Raw genomic sequence first — 22008 nt, 5'->3', positions numbered from 1 at the left:
TCCACTGTATAGTTCATCTGTGTTTAAGTGAGTAGATGCAGGGTGCTTTAAGAGGTTTAGTGAGGATCTGCCGCTACCGCTTAAAGAGCTTCTTCAGACTACATACATTTTTTTGGAAGCAGAGGTAGAACATTCTTTATCATGGATTACTGTATTCTTCGTGGAATCTGTTACACTTAGTTACAAATCTACAATGAAACCTCTACGTTGGAATACATACAGAAATGTAAGGTTTTTTTGTTTAAATTTTTATTAACTGGATTTTTGGTACTGTTACTCTTTTTTTTGGTACTGTTACTCTTTTGCCAAACATAGAAATAGTCCAAAGCATTTGGAAGTTGTGGGGAGTGTGCAGATGTGCACAACTGAGTGATCCACAGGAAGTGAAGCTTGAATTGATAGTTAAATTGTTGGGTAACAGTGAATATGCTCAAATTAAACAATGGAAGTGGCTCTTGGAGGATGAGGTGAACTGGATGGACAAAGGAGCAGGCAGTTACTATGCAGCTCGACTTTCCGTCATCTGGTGTTAGAGTCATTCTTGTCAGGGTTTTCCACAGAAAGAGTAATTTTTTTTAATATTATCCCGTATATTTTAATAAGTTCTTTTTAGGAAGCTGGATTGCAGAAAGAAATAATTGTTTTAAAATACCCTTAGGAAGTTAATGACTTGTGTAAACAAGTAGTGAGAATGCTTTTGATCAAGAAAAGCATAGATCAGAAGAGCTTGTGTCAAGGAGATGAGGTGTACTAGGTGTAGAGATAGCATACTGGAAGGTAATTATAAATATGAATGTAAGGGTATGTAGTGATAAAGATTTTGGAAATACCTGTTAGATGGCATTCTCTTCTCCAAGATGTTCATTCCTCTTTCTGTGTTTAAACCTCTCTTCCTATTTGTGCTTTTGTTGTTAGAAGCCTGCCCTAGAGTAAATTATTATGGTTCTGCTGCCCAGGACTACATGGATGTAGTTGACAGATGGGAATATCTGTGCATATTAAAGAAGGAAATCTGGGTGTAGTTCAAGTTTCATATTACAGAAAAGAATGGAAGATTCTTGAAGGCTTAGAGCTACTGTAATATAATAAAATTGGGGGTTTTGTGACCCATAAAATGTGAGACTTTCTCACAGAAAGTGCCTTTAGGGTCATACAAATAAGCCTTCATTTGTAAATGATGGCATCTGTGAGTAATTGTGATCCTTAAGTTTCTGTGACAAATACTTGCCATGTAAAAAGCCAAAACCAGGATCCATATAGCAAATTACTTGTGTGTCTACTTTAACACAGTTACAGTTTTTCAGGGGTATTTTGTGAGTCTCAGGAATGTAGTTTGATAGTGGAAAATTACATACTTAAGTGGTTTGAAACAGCCTTTGTTGTGTTCTCTTCGATCAGTGTTGGGTATACTACGGTTGTCTTGAGGTTGTGCTGTACTCTACTGAACTGCAGCTGCCTAAACTATCTACTCAAATGGTTATCTAGCTCTACAGAAAGATTTATATTTTTCTTGATTTTCCAATTGTGAAGTCATAGTACTATCCAACACTTACATTCGTAGTCCCTGATAATAGAAGATCATATTTATCTTTTCTAACTACTGGGAACCCCCATGGCAAGAGGCTGTAGGACTCTACAGTCCTGTGCAATAAGAGAAACAGTATTCTGCCTGACAGAAGTGCACTTGTTTCCAGTGCATATAAAGGTGGTAATATTAACTGTCCTTATCTTACAATTACTGTATTAAAAGTGTTTTCACATAATCTCTCTTGTCTCTGTTACTACCTCTAGGACAAGCAATGTAATTCAGGATTTGCAAATGTTTCATTCAAGGGACAAGCCTTTCCCTTTTCGTGCTATGAATATTGTACTTTTTTTCTCTAAACTTGGGGGAGACAGAAGGTGAAGCACAATGAAGAGATAGTTGTTAGCACAGGATAGCTGTATGTCAGTTCTGTTTCACTTGGTTTTACTCCCCTGTTGTTCTGTGTTTCTTTAGAACTGATAACCTTATCACTTAGGAGCATGACTTACTCAAGCCTAGTTATTCTTTCCTTTGTGCTTCCCACCACCTGGATAGTTCTGTCCATGGGAAACAAAAAGTCATCATGTGTGCTTTCTTTAACCCCACCTATCTCTGCTGTGGTTCCTGTAAAGCACTGCCATTTGATTATATTTTGGAACATGGCAGGCTGAGATTTCCAGTTTTTACAGAGCAATGAGTTCAGTGGAGCAAGAGCTGTTTTTCTTGTTTGTACAGTTCCTGACACAATAAAGCTATAATAATGAGAAAGCTATAATAATGAGAAAAGCTTATTTGTACTGTTACAGAAAAAACAGCCATGCACTGACGTTACTGTATCATGAGCCAGGTAAAGAAGACTCCAAATTTATCACAAATTTATTTTGAAAATTTATTTCTAAGATACTCCTTGGTGTTTGAAATAAAACAGGTGTACTCATGCTCATGTGTGAGGTACAGCACCAGCATTATTCTTGCAGGACAGGAATCACAGGATTTATAGCAGTAGCATGGAAGGGAAGGAGGAAAAAAGGAAAAGATCTTTTCAAGGAGAGGGAGAGAATTGTGCCTATTTGACTGTTGGTTTTAAAATTATTTGAATACATATAGACAGCTTCTAGACTTTTTAAAAATTATCCATGAGGCTCTCTGGACTTTCCTATTTGGAATCAATGACTTGAATCAATGCAGTAGCTGTAGTGGAGTTTTCTCAAACAAGAATATAATCTTGTATAAAACACTGGAGACAAAATAATTTTTACTAAATTATAAATTTTATTGGCTATTTCCCTTATCATGTTTGCTTTGATGAATCAAGTCTATTTGAACAAAAGAATGTAAAAATATCAAGATTGCCATGCACAGAATTCTTTCATGGGTGCTGAGTGTACCCATTCAAGTTTGTGCACACATGTTAATATTAAGAGTATGCTTTAGCAATTCCAAGATCTGATTCTTATTTAAAGAAGCTACTAATCTGGGTAAAATCATGTCTTGCAGGCCATCTATCTTCTATTAATGTCTTGTCTTCTTTTACTTGTTGGGATTCACAGTACATTTTGAGGAATGCAGTATGTTATGACCAGCAAGTTACAGCAAGTTCATCTCTTATTCTTCCGAAGTCCTGAGGATATTTAACAAGCAGCATTGTTTAGACAACTCTAGAAAGTTAATGTAGCTAATTAATAGCCTTTCCTGTCATAGCAATTGAAATTTCCCAGCTGACATCGTTAGAGCAAGAACAGTGTCAATTCAATGTCTTTTCAGTAGCGAGAACAGAAGGTCCTACATGGTGTGGTTGCCTTTAAACTCAGTGACATCTCCATTTCTGTCTGCTGTAACTAGAGCAGGTCAAATAGCTCGTAATAAATAATGAAATTAATTTTGCACAAGGATTTTGCATGTGATTAACAAAGAGCATTTGTTTCACAGTTGTTGAAGGGATAGGCAAAAAAGGTGCATTGCGTTAGGAGCTCTTTCCCCCTTTGGTTGTGCTTTTTCACGCTGGGTGCACAGTGGGTGCAGGGTTACACTATGCAAGATTACTTCTACACCTTAATTAGTTCAGTGAAGCATTACCAAGAGACCAAGAGTATGTCTTGTGTTACTGGAAGGGAGCTGGGCAGACAGCGTGACATTTGGTTTGAGTTCAGTTTCAGTGTGAATAGGTGCGTGGGGTCTGAAAACTCCAGTTACCAGACGATGCATAAACAAGTCTGCACAAGTCTTTGCAAGGTCTGTAATTTCTGTGAACTTTTTTCATACATTAAAGGAAACAAGTTTTCTTGGGAACTTTACAGTGCTTTTTAATTCTATCAGTAAGAAAACAAAGCACATTACAATGTATAAAAAGTTGTCAGAATGAAAGTTCTATTTCTAGTAATAAGTAGCAAGAAGGAAAGAAAACAGTTGTTTCTTTCAAATGAGGATATTTTTCTTAGATGCAATAAACATGCAGTGTTTTTATGATTTTTATATTTGATATATGTGCAAAATGTGCTGTAAATATACTGTTGCTTCATTGCCCTTCCCAGTAAACTGCTTGCCTTCAAGTCACTTATGTCACTACAGTGAATTCAGCTGGGATGTGTTACAGTTAATTCTAACTTATTGTTACTGTCATAAAGGTGGAGTTGAAGCTCAGCAGCACTATACCGCTGATTCCAGTATTCCCTGGTTTGCTCAGGTCAATGCTCCAAAAAGAATATAGCAGATCTGGAAATTAAGGTTTGATTTCTCAATCCCCTATTTTTGCTTCAATCAGAACCATGAAATTTTCTCCTTGATCTCTGTCTGGATTGTGACATCTTAGACCTTCTGCTGAATAAAGGCTTGAAATAAATTGATGTTGTAACCTTATTTTATTAATCCAGTTAGCGTTCTGGATATTGTAACCGTTATTCTCTAGATGCATCTTGGGCCTTTTCTTTTTTTTGGCGCATGACTTGTAGGCTCACTAATAAATGTGCAGCAGTAGAGCAGTGTTTTTGTCTTTTCAAAAACCCTCGTGATTCTCCCCACCCTCCAATATCAAGTACTCCTACACTATTTCAGTCTCTTTTGCAAAAAAAAAAAAAATTACTTGTAAATCTGAGTCACACTGTAGTCTGGAACCAGAAGCTTGGATGTTTTGTGGGTTCCTGGTAAAGATTCATGGAGTAATAGCAGATTATATTTTCATTTCTTCAACCTTATAATTTTTTGGTGGTTGCAGTTATTTATGAAAAATAATTTCTTCTGTTAGTATTTTTCAGGATGGCACAGGCCCAAATTTTGAGAGGAAAAGAGGATAACCAGCAGTATTATATTTTAAGAATATATGACCTGATGAAGTCCTGCTGTTACCATCTAACTTGTGACAGAGTAGTGAAGTCTATTTGTTTGTATATGGTTATGGGGTTTTGATATTAATTTTTTAAAATACAACACACCAGCTCTACATAGATTGTTGTGTGCTAACATTTGTTCCTGTACTTACAAAGAATTAAGATGAGAAATAATTTAGCATGATGAAAAAACGAAACCAATTTTTTTACTGCAACCGTAATTTAAAGAAACCAGTAGGTAAAAGTACGAAGCATGTGAAGGGTATGAATCAAATTTGCATTGCTCTTCCCTCTACTGTATAAGCACTGTGCAGCCCACACATCAAAATTTTCCCCTAGTCTGGCACTTCTCAAATGTGACGTAGTTTAAATTCTGAAATGAGGTTTTAGAAAAGGAGAGTTATAGCCATTGAACATGTACAAATGGGCTAAGCAGTTCTTTCATAAAATAACTAAATAGCTGCTTTAAATAACTGTTTAAAATAGCAAGGAACTTGAGGTTTTTCTAGTTTTTAAATAATATAGCAGTGGAAGTTTCCAAATAGGAGGGCAAAGTGTTAGATTCAAATTAGTGATTGGGTCTAATCAGTTAAGAACAGGCTTCTAAGCCTCATAATGTACATAGCTCATTTTAGGATGGGTAGGCACTATGGTCTCTCTTGTTTCCCCTGCTAGTTTCGATCTACTCCCTTTTCCTCTGATTTCCTCAATCTTTTTTGTTGAGATTTAGTTGTAATTTAGGTGACTGAATTCACTGGTTGAATTGTTTGATTTTGATTTACTAATCTGGTTTTTTTTCTACTTTGTCTAATTCAAAGTGCTGTGTTACATTATCACCTGAGAACATGTACAACCTTCAAACAGTGGTCAGTCAGGTAACCTCCTTTATACCTGGCCGGGCAGAAGTAGGGTAGGGTGTGACATGAATAGAACTACTTATGTACTTTAAATCAGGAATCTTGTTGAAGCTGAGCCAGTGTCTCTGCTAGATTTCCAATTTCCACTGCTTGCTGCCAAGTATATTAGAGCTGCCTATAAATAGTTTGTGGAATTTTTGACTGAGAATAAAAAATAAAGTCAGGTTCTTTTCTGTCCCTGCCTTTTAAAACAACAACTGAGAAGCCTTAACAGTTGTTTTTTTGTTCGGAAACTTTCATACAAAAATCCTTCAGTCAAATTAGTTTAGCTGCTACTTAAAAATTATGTATTTTAATGGCATCAGACTCAAAATACAAAGAAGAGTGGAAAGTGACTGGGAAGCCACACTTAGGCGCAAGAATGTGAATCATTTGTAGACTGCAGCATCTTCCAAACCTTTGCTTGATGTTTCCTGATGGTGCTGTGGGCTCTGTTTTAAGACTCAAGCATCATCTGGCTGGCAGCATGTATGTGAAATTTGTATTATGCTAACATCTCTGATGAAAGGTAATTTTATACAATTTCTTTTGTGTTGCACTGGCATTCACAACTGGTGTAATATTAGTGAATAATGTATGCACTACCCAGTGAATCCAAAATGGGAACTTGTGTGGTTTACACTGAATGGTTGCAGAGGCTGAGCTTATTCCTGAAATTGAGATGGAGCCTCCCTGGTAGCACTAGAGCTGTGGGGGGGAGTAGGGGACATGCTTTGGGTGTGTGTTGATACATCCCACAGCCTGGCAAGAGGGGATTCATGGAGCAAAACAAGTTATGCTGAAGACATAAGTTTGTGTTTTGTATGTTTCTAAAGGGTTTGTCTTGGACTGGGTCTAGTGTGGCCCAGAAAACTCAGTATCCATTACAAGTCAGAGCATATCCTCTATAAGAAATCCAGTTTGCTGGTTCCAAGGCCCCAGTGTAATGTGCACGAAAGCACAGGAAGTGGAGCAGGTCAGGAGATTCAGAAACATGTCCCTTACCTGAAACTAAATACTAATGTAGACAAATCCCAAGTTCATACCATAAAACTATCAGGAATTAAGGATGTATGTGTTCTGGTAGAGAAGCTAATAGATTTGTAATTTGTAAATTCAAAGCATTCACTGATGCAGCAAACTTAGATTTTTAGAGTATGGATTGTAATAGTCAATTTTTGAAGAAAGAATGCAGACTTTTTTAGGAGTGGAGGTAACTACAATGCTAAGAGACGTAAAAGAAGTAGGACATTTGTCTTTGAAGATTTTTAATTCAGTGTTAGAAATTATAAAATATCATCTTAGAATGGCCTGTGCTGTTAAAGGACCATCTAGTTCACCTGCTGTAGGCGGGGGACTTTCCACTAGACCAGATTGCTCTAAGCCCCATGCAACATGACCCTGAACACTTCCAGGGATGGGGCATTTTTATGGGGAGAAAACTTCTCTGTTCTTCACCAGCTTCACAGCAAAGAATTTCCTCCTGGTATCCAAACTAAGCCTGCTCTCTTTCAGTGTAGTCGTTACCCCTTGTCCTGTCACTGCAGGCCCTCTTCAGCTCTTCTATAGGTCCCCTTTAGACACTGAAATAACCACAGCTGAATAACCACAGCCTTTCCTCATAGGAGAGGTGCTCCAGCCCTCTGATCACCTTTGTGGCCCTACCTATGGCAATAAAGGTAGGTGTGATGTTCATTCAAGTGCTGATTAACTTTTGAGCCTAGGCTTTTTAGAGCAAATGGGGATTTGGAAGCTTCATGACTGTTTTATTCACCAAGAGATGAATAAAGACTTGTTTTTCAAAAGTGTCATCCAACTACATGTCATACACAAAGTTCCTCTGAGAGAAGGAAAGGATAATGTGAGAGAGTGATTAATAGAAGACAATGTTAGACAAGTTTTGAGTATACTGTGCAGACTTCCAGTGGCACCATTCCCATTATTTTATCCTCAAGAATAATTGTCTAAGCACAAAATGGTGGATACTGGTTGTTGTAAAAGGTAAAAAAAAAAAAAATCTAAAATCTACATAAAATTATTCAATTGCAGAATTGATTCTTTAAATTTTGTCTTAGTTTACTGAATAAAATTAGATCGCAGTTGGTCTAAAATGAAAATGGTGACACGTAAAATAGCAGCATTGAGTATTGTAAGCAAATTCTGTGCTTTATCTGCTTTTACAGTGAAATTTTATGTGGTTATTTCTGGATTGTGTATTGTTAAACATTTAAATAAGCCACTATTTCAGTATAGTTTCATCTGTTAGTAATTTTTATTCTTAAATAAAGAAATTAACTATGTTACTGTAGTGTTTGCATGTACAACACTTTCTCATTTTGTCTGAACATTGGTTTTCACTCTGAAATTTTAGATATATTAACTGTATCCTCTTTGTAGCTGGTTTTCTGTTACCAGAACTTGAAATAAAGGTTGTCACTGTTGCTCTGCATGCCTTCAGTAGAAAATCCTGACTGATGCCTATATGGCAGTGTTTCTGTGTATTGCATGTGTAATTTTATATTAAAATAGATGGTTGTTTAATCCATCCCTCACATAAAGGATACTTTGCATCTTGCTTTGCATCTTGCTGTGCATTTGAAATCTGATTTACAAATGATCACCTGAAATTCTGATGACTGCAGTACTTAAACTTAAGGAAATAAGAGAAAAAAAAGTAAACCTAACTAGTTAATGCCAAACTGTTGATTTAAAAATAAATAGCATAAAATTTGTCAGTAACTCTTCTGCAGATTCTTCAGCTACACTGGAGATTATTGATCAGTTAGTTCCTAAAAGGCAGTATCGTCCTCGTGATGCTCTTTAAATTGCCTTCTGTCATGAATTGCATGTTGCCCTTGGTCAGGGAAGTAAGCAGCATCTGGGTGTAGGACAAAAATTAGTGGTCAAAGTGCAATACACTATGTAGAAAAAGTCTGTGAAGACAGGAAAATACGAGATTACTGTGATTTGTGAATCTTATTCCAAGTAGTTGATTGAAATACATACCAGTGCACAAACTAATTTTATTTCATGCTTATCTCTATAGAAGGCATGTAGTGATTGCAAACTAAACTGTGAGAAGGCAAAAAATAGTAAAGTGGTGGTACCTGTAAAAAATAGTAAAAGCTGGTACTGATATTGTAGAAATTTGGGAATGATACTGCCACTTCGCTTTTTTACTGGATATGGAGATATTACAAATAGTTGCCTGACTTTAGTGGACTGTATGTTCTGAGCTGTGCTCCACCTTAGTTTGAAGCATTCCTGGTAGCAATAACTCCCTATTTCACTGACTGTTCTGGGGGGGTAAGTTTCAAACTATTAGACTGCTCTTTTTTTTTTTTTTTTTTTCCTTTTGCTCCACTGTTTGCTTACTTTCAGTTCCTTCACTCCTTTAATTGTAAGTGCACATGCAGCTCTTCCTGTCTTCACAGGAAGAGAAAATTTGAATTTCTGTGGTTTGATTTAGCTGTGGTTGGAAAACACATGGTGCACAGATAGAAAAGAAACTACAGGAGGAACCTTAATTTTAGAGACTCTGAGTTATAAATGAGGAAAAAACACATCTAGTCCTTTTTGCATGCTCATGTCCATCTAAGATTACAGAAAGTATTTATTTTATTTGATACTTTCAGTATACTGAATACTGATCCTTCTGCAGTGCAGGAGAGCTTGGCAGCAGTATGGCTATATACCTATGCATGTGTAGCTCTTGGCTGTGGATACAGCTTTAAATTCCTGCAGCTGAGGTATTTTATTCTAAATGCGCATTAGTTTAACAAAGATAAGGAAAGTGTTCAAGAGATGAGGTTGTAAATGATCAGTCAAAAGACTGAGAATGCTCCTAACTGATTTTTTTGGCTCATTAAATGCAGGTGGCCCATGAGTAAGTGATTCAATAAAGTATTTTGGGTTACATACTGAACTAAGGCTTTTATCATGGAATGGTTTGTGTTGGAAGGAACCTTTATAGATCATCTAGTTTATCTGAAGAAGAGTAGTAGTACTTGTTTTTCTGTTGGTCTCCCACATGCCCTGCTCTGAGCTGCAGCATCATAACCATGGGTTAACCACAGGTGTGGTAGGCAGGCAGTGGCCTTTGCCACTTTTCTCCCACAGGCTTGGCAGGGGAGCCTGACTGCGGTTCAGCAGGACACACGGCATCTTCAATGGAAGCTTGTTTCTGCTCAGCTGTGCTTAGGTGTTTGCAGGAAATGGGCCACTGGCTGGGACTGTCACAAAATGTGGTATCAAAAAGGGTCATTCCAAGAAGGCATCATGGATTTTCCAGCTCCCGTATCTGTAGATGAAGAAGGTTATTTTTATTTTTTGTACTCAGAAGTCAAAGTACCATTACTAAGTGGTTTTTTTATTGAGGTGATATGAATGGCGGCACCAGTGTGTTCTTGAAAGCATATAGTACCCTTACTTTGGTTAATTAGAAGCAAAACTTAGTGAGGAATAATGCAAGGTAACTTCAGGACAAGAGGCAACTTTGTAAGGTACAGGGTGGGAAGGAATTTTGGGAGTCGGATGAAGAAAGGATGTTTGGTCATGAAATACATTGTCCAAAGTAAAGCAAGCTGAACACTTATTATGATAAAGGGTGGTTGGAAACACGTAATGTACAGGAACTGTGGTTGATCTCTTGCCCTTGCTGATTGTGATTCAAGAAAAATACCCTGTTCAGTCTGCTTATATAGCATTCATTATGCACCACAGTACCTTTTAACTCAAGGTAGTTTAGAAAAAGCTCTCTCTTCATAGCTGTTCAGTTACAGCACTTCTTCAATTTATACAGTTCTCCTTATAGGGGGTTGTAATTTGGCTGTTGGGGATAATGGCACAGGCTTAATCTTGATACAGAAGAATTTAGCTTCAACAGAGATAGGTGTATGTGATTTTTCTTTGTGGACAGTAACTACTTAGTGTAACAGCAGAAATAAAGGCTACTTAAATAGCCTTTGCTACTATGATTTTTTTTCCTTTTCATTTTTTCATTTCAACAATCAATTTTTCTGTAAAACACCATCTGGATTTAATTCAGTCTCAAGATACATGATGTTATTTCAAACTGAAGTTACAGAGTTTGATTTTACAATCACAGTGGACAAAGTTGCATGTACCAGATCTTTGTGTGTGCTTTTGCACTATTTATTATTTCAGTGTATTATATTAGTATTTCAGTGTATTTTATTAGTATTACTAATTTCAGTCAATTTACAATCAAAACTGCTTCATTTAAGAGTCATTATTGATGTCTCAAATATAGCAGCATTTAGGTAAACTTGTTCTTTGTCCAAAGCCTTCAAGTTCATATATATGTATATGTATTTATATATCTGGAGAGCAGAAGGTTGTCTTGTTTAATCTGTATATTTTGGCCAAAGAACACTTAATTATAGGAGGGTGGAGGTAAGTGGGGGTCTGTTTAGATGTGCTTTTTGTAAATGCATGAATTTGGGTGTAAATCAAAGGAGTAGCTCATACCAGGACCATTGGCTTAGTTTTGTGCTCTGAAGTTATATGCACATAATCCTTTGAGTATGATGCTCTTCCCATTTTGAGAGAGCTGTGCTGCACAGGCTATGAGGAAAGATGGTTGTGGGGGTGTAACATCCTAAAATGAAGGCTGCTGCATTGTGGTTAGCCTCCAGAGTGAGGCTCAGCATCACTGCTACTATCTGGGTTTCAAATAGATAAAACTTGGCAGGTGATTTTTCCAAACATGTCATGGTTTTCTAGTATGAATGCATTATTTTCCTTTGCTCTTTAGTTGAAGTGTTTGCTTCTGCCACATTTTCTTTGTTGCCAGCCCAGTCTTCCGGCCTATATTTAATCTTCTGCCTATGATGAAACTCAGAAGTAGTTAGTGAGTCAAATACCTTCCAAGGCTATGGGTGTTATCTTCTGCATAGTTCTGTTCACCTCTCCAGATTACATGTAGGAATCTTGGACCAGGATATTGGAAACTGATGTTTTGACAGTGTCAGAATTTTCTGGGTGGGTGAGGAGATGTTTGCCATAGTTTCATATAGATTTGTAGGGGAGAAATTCCCCAACTGCTGGAAAACCTGAAGGCAGACCTAGTGTAATCTTGCTTGCTTCTGTGGTCAGTCAACTGTGAGACATGAATCAAAAGGAATTAATTCAAGTGTCTGTGGAGCTACTTGTCTGTCTCTGCCTAGTCCTTAGATGAGGTGGCATTGCAGCCCAGAGGATTTCAGTGGAACAGAAAAAAGTGGTGGAGGTCAAAAGGTCTGGCTTTGTGCTGTGAAAGTAAAATAAAATTTTATGGATACATCTGTAAGAATGGGTGAACAACTTTGAACATAACAATTCTTCCTTTGAACATCTGGGAGATTTTAAAATTTGTTGAATACAGAAAGGCACCTCGAGTGTTGGAGGATGTTTCATGCTGTAAAACATTCTATCAAGAGTCCAACTCATTTAGTGACAAGTTGGGTATGTTTTTTTGTATTGCAGTCAAGCAGTCTTTAGAGATATTACCATGAATGGTGGCAACAAACTCATGTGCACCTCAGCTGAAAGCCATTAAAAGCACTTTCCATATTTTTGCTTAACCTATAGGCTACCAGTAGTTTAAAATTTCATATTCTGTTTATGAATTTATTTTGTTTTGTTTAGAAAAAGTATATTAAATGCTTTATTTTATCTTGATCCCTGTCCATTTGATTTTTTTAACTTATGTGCAGTTGCTGACCATATCTTAAGCTGCAGGGCTAAAGTTGACATATATTTCTGTTTTGTATTTGTACTAAGTGTTTATAAAAGGATGTGAAGAAGGTGGGTATAGTCCTGGTTACACAAGTGATGGAAGATGTTGGTTTTAAAAAAAACAATCCTAGTTTTTCACAGGCAGCACAGAAGGCAGGATCTATTTGGTGTGTAGCTTCCAGTGCTGTGATGTCAAGACTCCTGTAACTTGTATGGACCAACCTAGTGCTGAGTTTTGTTAGATGACACCTGTTTCAGTTTAAAACTTCAGGTTTAAATGTGCATAAATAGCAAGTATTTCTTTAGGACATAAAGAAATACAAAAACTTACTGGTGGCTTAAGAAATTTTGTTTTACATTTTCATATTCTGCTGTGTTAAATAGATTAGCAGGAATTTCAAAGAAAATTATGTCCCCATATCTTAATGGAAGTTACTGATTGTTACCTGATATATTGGTCTTCTATCTTTAAAAGGAACCATGTGATTATTTGTTGAGATCATATAAGGATCATTGCTTTAAAATTTCATAAAGTTGTCAGCAGTTAGTAACACTTAAAGGGCATATGAACACACTGTTTCAAGGATAATTTTCAATAAAAGAGGAAGTAATAATCTGAGAGATTCCTCATCTTTAATGTAATGAAAGTTTAGTGGGAGTTTATTTAAAAAAAATAAAAGACCTTATTTTGATACTGTAGTACTTGGATCTGAGTTTAGGCTTCATCATCACACATTAGTGCCACTTCTGACTAATCACTGAAGATAGTTTGACAAAAAAATATGACATCCCTTTATCTCAAGAGATTAATTGTTCGATTGTAAAGCATATTTAGATGGAAAATATTCAAGTGTTCTCTCTTTAGGTATTAAAGATTAAATTCTTCCTTTGAACATTTGGGAGATTTAAGTTTTCTTTACCCATTAATTCTGAATCAACACATACAGGATTTGGATGCAAGTTCCCATTTTAGTATGCTTCTCCTTATTACTGATTTATAGTTTTTGTCAGGCTTTGATATATATATACTTTGTTTTGTTTTCCATCATGTCAGTGTTATGTATGTCTTTTCATGTTTCATTGTATTTTTATCAGAAGTGATTTCATTAGTATTCTGGGGTTTTTGTTTTACTGGTCTTTATGTACAGGCAGCTTGTCAGGAATTCAAATTCTGGGAGTATCAATTATATGCTCAAATACTGACTGTCTTCACTGTAATAACTTCCGGGTTTTCATATTTCTAGATGTTTGTGAGTTCCTTCTTTTTTGTCATGAAGTTCATTTTCAGTATTCAGTAACAACTACAGATATAACTGTATGTGCTATTGCCTCTTTTTACAAGTAAAAAGGTGAACAATCCCTGGTGTACTTGAAAGATTAAATGTCAGTAAGTTATTTTTACGTTAGACAAGAGGTCCTGAAATGTGTTAGTGTTTTCTTTATGCTGATGGAAATAATGGAAAACAAAACAATCAGAAATATGCTTCTGTGGAATTAATTCCAAGTAAAATAATTTTCCAGCAAAGATGTTTATTTTGTAAATTGAGAGCTAAGTGTTACTGTACACACAAAATTAGTGGCAACATCCCTTGGCATGTCAGTGATACGCAAAGTAGAGGAATTATTGGGAGAGCAGTTTTTTAAATTTAAAAGTATATTTTACTTTGAAAATAGTTTAATTGAAAAATAGTTGCTCACTAACACAGTGTTTGTAATAGCATTTGTTTTGAAAATACTTCAATATTTTGAACATTGAGGAGAATTGTTGCAGTGTGGAATTTTTTAAACAACTGAGACAAAGCAACTTGGTATGTAAATATATGCAGTGAAATTAGTACTTTGAAAATGGAGTGGGAAACATGCCACTTTGAAGAGCCAAGGATTTAGTTTTAAAAAACAAAAAAAAAAATTAAACTTACTATTTTCCTACAAATTCTGATCATCAGGTTCCTAACTGTATTCTGTCTCTAAGAAGCTAAAATTTATGGCTGTCTGTATTTGGTGTCAACCCTGGGGGCAATTTCTTAAACATCTCACACATCATCACTGTACCAGAGGAGCACTGAGGTGTACTATGTTCTTGATTAACATGTAACAGTCTTTAAATTGGTATAAAAGGAATTTGTGTTTTCTTCATATATTTAAGGTTCTTGTTCCCAGACATAGTACACTGACATTGCAGTGCTGGTGGAACAACTGATATCCCATGCATGAAAATCTGTGTGACATGGCAAATCTTAAATACTACAAAACTTTGAAGGACTAAGAGTTGTGGGTTTTTTGCTTAATGAAGTATTTTACATTTTAGATTCACTGCCTGTGTTCAAAGGAACTTATGTATCAAAGTAGCTCTTTTCTCTTGAAATTTCTGAAAGATTTTACTAAAAAAATTGTTGTAAAGGTTAAAAGAAAAGATAATGAATAAAGGAGGGGAGAAATGCACACAAATACAATTTGATGTGTCACATCCTGTACCAGGACTGCCACCTGCCAGCAAATATCTTGGCTTCTTATACTTTGGAGAGTACAAAGTAGTATGGTGCTTGGAGGGATAATGTTTTTGGTCTCTTACTCTTGATGACTACATGGGTCTTGTTTTTCTTTGCAAATCTATTTCATTGTAATGAGCACAGGGGGGGAGTTACTCTCAAAGGTAGCTGGTTCCCTGCTGTATCTGAACTGTCTTTCTGCATAAAGGGTGTAGGCTGCAATTTTACTGAATTAGATGGGTATAGTCCCCTGGATATTTTATTTGCATAGCATTTACTTAAAAATCTTGCTCCAGAAGGAGATGGCGAAGATGCATTGAAAAAGACCTTTCTGAAAATAAAATAGCACTTGATGCAAAATACAAAGTCTGCCATCTGACATGCATAAAGTTTCTCAAAACTGACAATATCAGTCTCTGGTTGTTCCTTAACTTTCTAGTGCATCTAATTGTTCCTAGTAAACTAGCAATGCTTGGGTGGGGGTATTTTTTCATTGTATGGTAACTTTCTCTATTTTTCTTTTTAATTTATGATAAAACTTATGTAGGACCTTTCATGTTTAATATTAATTAAAAGAACTTCAGGTTTGTTCATTCTGTTCTGTAAAAAGGTATCTGAAGAATTTTTACAAATTTTATCTTGGAAATTAGCTTATTCATTATGTTTAATTTTAGGAAATGGTGCTCTTGCAGAACATTCTGAAAATGTGCATATTTCAGGAGTGTCAACGGGTAAGTCATTTTTTGTAATGTTTAAATTTCATGCATGACTTAAATAGTAAATATTGAAAGCCACCTGGTATCTTATGAAGAGATATTTGGCTATAAAAATTATTACTGCCTTTTGCAGCATGTAATAAGGAATGAAGCAACTGGAACATGGAAAAATTCTCATAAGATAAAACTGATACCTGCATGCTCATGAACAGATTATGCCTTTCTAAGTGGACTGCTTAATTATTTTTCCATACAAACATTGAACTAAGAGAAAAGTTGGTTTAAGTTGAATTGATATTTTCTTTCCACAGTGAAGTTTTTGTGAAATGAAATTTACTGAAATGTAATTTTGGACACTGCTACTATCAAATCACGTAAATCCAAGAGTTATGCATTTCACCTGATTAGATTTAACTGAAACGACTGTACACTTGACTGCACAGTTTCTTTAATACAAGAAAAAAAATTTAGAACTCATGAAACTGAGAAACTGATGAGATGCTGGGAGCATAGTGGGTATAAAAGCAGCACACACTGCTGAAAGGTTTCTATGTTCCCTTCCAATAAGTCAGTTTTAGGCCTCTTCTGGGCAGCAGCCGCAGCCGGGTCTGTAGTGTGTTAGTGATGGGACTGTGTGGCCATTGAGGCATTGGCGTGCCTTTGTTCTTCAGCTGCTGTGCAGTGTCAGCAGCTGCTGGGCGTGGTTTATCATACAGATACCCAGAATATGTGCAAACTGGGAGATAAAGGCTCCTCAGCAGGTAGCAGAATACAACCCTGCTTCTTTCCCTAGGAAATCTGCCTCTAATCCCTAGAATTCGAACTGATTTTCACACCTCCTTCTCCTAAAATAAGAGTCAAAATACAAAGTTGTCCTTTTTGAGAACAGCTTGTACATCTCACTGTAGTTATCCTTGCAGTATTGTTTTAAACATGACGTTGCTACTTATGCTTGTATGGTTGAGGTTTTGGATAAATGTATGGTCAGTGTGTGGTCTCTGTTACACCTACTGCTTTCTATTTCCCTTTTATTGTTCACCACTCAAGGACTCTTAAAAGTCTGTTTATAGAAGATCTTTCTTGCCCATTCTTGTGCTGCATCATGAAGAATACTGTTGCTTTTTAATAGTACTGGTGCACCAAGTAGCATATGTACTACATTTATGGCACACTGTAAATAATAAATATCTACATAGCTACTTGCCCCTCTTGGAGCAATTACTGCAGGAATTGGAATGGGTGAGAGACACTAAGTCAACCTAAAATCTCACTCTGCAGCTTTCAGAGTATGTTTTAACAACCCCTCACACCTTAGTTGACTGCAGTGGTTGTGTCACAAGTCACAATAGAGGCAGAAAAGCATCTGCTGGGCAAGAGGTGAATGGAATTTTTTACTCTGCTTCCAGTACTTTGGCCAGCATGCTTGAATAGGCAGTGCCAAGAAGAGCAGAACACAACGTACTTTGTCCACAAGATAACAGCAGCTGGTAGATAGAACTTTAACTATTGAGAAGAAAGATCAATTTAGAAATAAATAATAATAACAACAACAACAACAAAAATCCAAAACAAAAAAGGTATCTCTGATGTTGTATTTTTAAATAGCTTTCCAGATAGGAAAAGTACTGTATTCCTAAGTTTCTTTTTTAATACAAAGGGCAATTTCTTCACTGGGGAATTTCGAGGTAATAGGGAAGGGGTGATCTGTTAAGGGCAACCTGAAGAAAGCATATAGACTGACCCAGTAGCATTTTCCTTACTGCTCTTTGTATGTACATCTTAAATTTTAAGTGCATAGGCTAGATGGTGATGAATAAAAATTTTTTTTTAGTTCCTTTTAAATAAATGGGGTCTCCAAACGTATTTTCTAACTTGCAGGTTATATGTTTCATCAAGCATACCTGGACAACTTTATATTTAGCAGAACAATTTTAAGTAGAGTTTCTGTAAAATGCATCAAAAGACATCTGGCTTTTAATCTTTCTAAATCCAGCTTTCATTTGGTGTTGAAACCAAGCAAGCAATTGTCTTGGACAGTTGTACAGAGATGGGATTTCAAATGAAATTTTTGTCTTGATGGTAGATTTCCTGTCATGCTGCTGCTGTAAGACAACGTGACCTACCTTAGTAAATTACATTTTAATAGCACAGACCTCTGTGGCCTTTGGTATTTATGGGTATTTATGCTTTTGCTGGATACTATATTGCCAAGTTACAGGTACCCTTCTAATAAATGAGCATGCTTTTTCTGCCAGCAGCAATTAGTGGAATGTTATCTCTTTGCATATAAGCTATCACTACAGAGGAGGTGTTTATGCCTTTAAAATCTGAAGAGTTCAGAAATATTTTCATGTCGGTATGTTGAGCCATAATCGTCATGATTGCAAAACCAATTCCCCATCTCCCCAACCCCTCATTCTACATTTTAAAGAACTGCAGCACTGTCATATATATATATATATATATATATATATGAAAAATTTTTTTCTTTTTACTGCATATGTCTCTGTATTGCAGAGCAAAGGGCATTTTAAATTGAAGCCTTTTGGCTTGACCTGGAGGCAAAGATTCCCATGCCTTCTTCCCCTGTAGTTCTCCACATAAGACTTTCAGTGGCTCCTGAGAGTTACAATGCAATAATTATCCTCTCTGTTCACGGTTTAGACTTTATCACAACATTATTCTCTTTTTACTCTAAGCTGTTTTAAACACCTTCAGATCATTTATCCAGCTGCATTCATGTCCTTACCATGTCCAATATAATGCATACCTTATCATCCTGTGGTTCACATTGAAAGCTAATTCTTTTATCTTTTCAACTAATCTCCTGGCATTACTGTGAAGATAAATCCCTAATCTCCCTCTTCCTGCTTTTCTGAAGTGACTTTTTTCCTTGACATGTTGTTCACTCTTACTACAGGTACTTTACTTCTCAAGATCTTGCCACAGAATTTTTGCATAGGTTTCTTAATTATTTTCTTATTATAACTTGCTAGTTGAATCTGGTACAGTAAACTTTTAATTGGCTCTCTTCTGTTCTCTTCTCAGTCAACATCCTATAGGTTACAATAATGTTCTGTAGTTTGGGCTGATAAACAAATTTCAGGAAGTCGGAAATAAGAAAAATTGTTGTGTCTGTTTTTAAAAAGTCTACAGAAAATCCATATACACCAGAAAATTATGTGCAAGCTCTTTTGACCATTATTTTACACTGTAATATGTGAAACATCCTCAGTCCTAATTGCAGTATTGAAATTTACTGGACAGTTGTATCAGAGTAAGAAACAGAATTGCAAATAGATTTTTAATAGAATAAAGGTTATCAAAGGAAAGAGTTTGAAACAGGTAGGAGATGGATGAGCAGAATTGTGCCATAGAATAGTAGGGCATTGAAGGGAATGTATGCAGACACAACTCACATAGAAATGGTTGTGCAGGAGGAATTTGTTCTCCCCTCCAAATATTACAGCCACTGGCATGAGATTTGAAAACGTCTTGGGCATGCATCACTGGGTGTCTTTGCTTCTCTACAATGCAACCTTCTCAATTTCTTTTGTGCTTCTGCCTTGATTGCAGACTCATTTCCTTTTATCCTGACTCATCTAATTTTCATTCTGCTGTTCTCTTATGTATTTTTAATACTTTAAATAAATTATTCTAAGCCTAATCAGTTTACCTGTAGTTTTAAATTGTCCTAGACGCAACCGATCTGTATGACAAAAGCTTGTAGGGCTGCTAACAATTGAGATTAAAAGTCCAAATTTTCCTCTGCTTAAAGTAAGGATGTTTGCTTCTGTTGATGCATTTCTGTTTCACATACTGCCAGTTGGATTTTTTTTTTTTAATCTCATACCCTTTGTGATGTTGCTTACATTCTGCATATGTACAAATATGTGAATAAAATGTATAATACATCATAGACTATTATGGTGTAGTAGAAACATCCTTGATATGCAGAGGGTCAGGAGCTGATTTTAAAGGCTTGCTATTATCTTTGCAAAGCATATTCCCTTTAAAGCTGTTCTATTTCAAAAGGCTATCCTTGATTTAAAAAATTTATCTGAGAAATTATTCTCTCTCAAAAAGACTACACTTATGAGTGCAGCTTCTGCACAGTTATCTTGACCTTTATACACTTTTTAAGCAAACAGATTTCTTTTGTCTCCTGACTAATAAGTAAGATATTTTTAGTGCATGAATATATATCAAGTATGCAAATGCGTTTAGTTTGTCTAGCCAACTTGAAGTTAAGAAAGCTGTAATTCACTTTTCAGGTCCATTCCCTTTTTTTGAATCCCCACTTTGTCACATGAATACTTTCTTCAGTGTTTTCTCCTCTACAGCACTTGTACAGTTTTGTTCACCCTGTATTATTGTGCCTGTGGTCATTCTTGCTTCCCTGTGCCCTTCATAGTCTGCTTCACTCTCCCCATGCTGGATGCTGTTGCAAATGATCGTCTTTTGCTCTCAGCTCTGTAGTGTGAGCTTTGCTGGAAACAGAGAAAGAGACATCTTAATAAAAGCATGTAGAAATTACAGGGGAAAGGTTGGTTCTGCAAATGATAAAAAAATCCTGAGTTTGAGTAAAACTGGAAGCTTTTGTGTGCTCTGAAAATACTACCTTGGTTATACAGGATTTTCATGTGGAATTTCTTCTATTCACACTTGTGTACAAATACATTACTGTTTGTACTGCTGTAGGGTTTAGCATGTTAATGTTTTTGGAGGTAAACTCTGTTGAATGGATTTTTTCTAATGCATTTTAGTGAAAAGTTTCCTTTGTCAGGTAAACTTAATAGCTTCTTTGGAGGTTCTCAGTTATAAAATTTTGTCTGTCAGTTTGGAAATATCTGATATCATGTGTATGTTGTAATGTAAATTTTACCTCTAGGCAACTTTTTTGAAGTTGGGGACTATTTCAGTAGTAACCAAGTAGTATATGGATTTGTTGTCAGCATTTGCAAGCTTGGTACAAAATGTCTTACACGTTCTTCTACTTTTTTGCTTGTTTTTGTTATGTTTTTTTGTTTTGTTTTGTTCTTGTTAAAACTGCGATTTTACTTTAGCAACTGAATAATCAGCTTTTCTTTCAAGTCCTTACATTTATTGCCTGAACAAATGTTAAGTATCAAAAGATCACTTACAGAGGAGCTGTGTTCCAAATTATCATGGTGTTAGAGCACCACCTATAGGGTTTGCTCAAAAATTTTAAAATAAGTGAATGATTGCATATTCAAATTAAATCATATCTTTCTATGTTTTGTGACTTTCATCCTGAGATATTAGGGCAGCTTCTGTGTCCTGCAGTTAAGGTATGTTAATACTTAACTGTGAAGCATGACAAAATTTCTGAAAACACATGAAAAACTATTTAAAGCAGTTTTCTCTTACAGATATACAGGAAAATAGAAAATTTCCTGAGTTTCATTTTTGCTGTGGTATTTAAGTTAATATAGAAAATACAGACATAAGTCAGCACTTCTGTCTTTTAGTCCTTCTAAAACATATTTTAAAGTGCATTTGTTATTCCATATAGAAATACTTTCAAGTAATAATAATTCAGTTTTATAACTTTTTGTAATTTCAGGTCCCCACAGTATTGCAAAATTATTTTAAAAGCTTGATTGTGTATACAAATAGAAAAATGTAAGCTGTCCACAAATTACATTATTGCAACTTTTCCACTGTTATAAATGCAGTTAATTCTTCATCATATTTGTTTATTCATCAGTTATGAATTCTAAAAGGTTGTGGTGATCAGACAATAATGGAAGTGCTTCCTTGTTTGTAATAGTTCTTTTGTTCAAACTAGTGTGTGTAACTTACTGGACTACCAGTAACTTTGACAGCTTGGCAGATTATGGACTATCAGTGATTAAACTGAAAAATAAAAACACAGAGAATGATAATTTTTAATGTGTTTCCTCACCACTGAGCTTCCTTGAAGCTCTGCAGTGAGAGTATTCTAGCCTTTCTGATCATGTGAAGGTTGTGTATATGCTATATGACAAGTGTTGGATATGAGGCTGCTAAGAGGGGGGCAAAACAGGGAAAAAAATCCACAAAGTGTAAGTACATACTTCAAATAAAATCAGAAGAATTAAGAACACTCCAGCTGTGGAAGGAACAGCAGCTGAGTTAAGGCCAGTGCAGAAAGCTACACCTATAATAAAGTAAGAGTACAAACAACTGAGTTATTTCAGTTGCATATAATTAGACCTATAAATGTAAACTTTCTAGTCCATTATCAGAAATGTAGTTATGCAGGTCTCTCTGCTGCAGTAAGTGCTTTTTTCCTTTCAAGCATTTGGAATCATGTGT

At 35.8% G+C, this 22008-nt stretch overlaps 1 protein-coding gene across 1 annotated transcript in view; it reads left to right on the top strand.

Moving 5' to 3' along the window:
- LRP12 (LDL receptor related protein 12) overlaps nt 1-22008 on the top strand; it is a 50009-nt gene that overhangs the window by 13080 nt on the left and 14921 nt on the right. The window contains exon 2 of the mRNA XM_050970819.1: nt 15646-15702. Within this exon, the coding sequence (XP_050826776.1) occupies nt 15646-15702 (57 nt within the window). The remainder of the gene's footprint in view (nt 1-15645; nt 15703-22008) is intronic.

This window comes from Serinus canaria, chromosome 2, assembly GCF_022539315.1.
Source record: "Serinus canaria isolate serCan28SL12 chromosome 2, serCan2020, whole genome shotgun sequence".
In the NCBI taxonomy this organism is placed as follows: domain Eukaryota; kingdom Metazoa; phylum Chordata; class Aves; order Passeriformes; family Fringillidae; genus Serinus; species Serinus canaria.
This window is presented reverse-complemented; position numbering and strand designations above follow the sequence as displayed.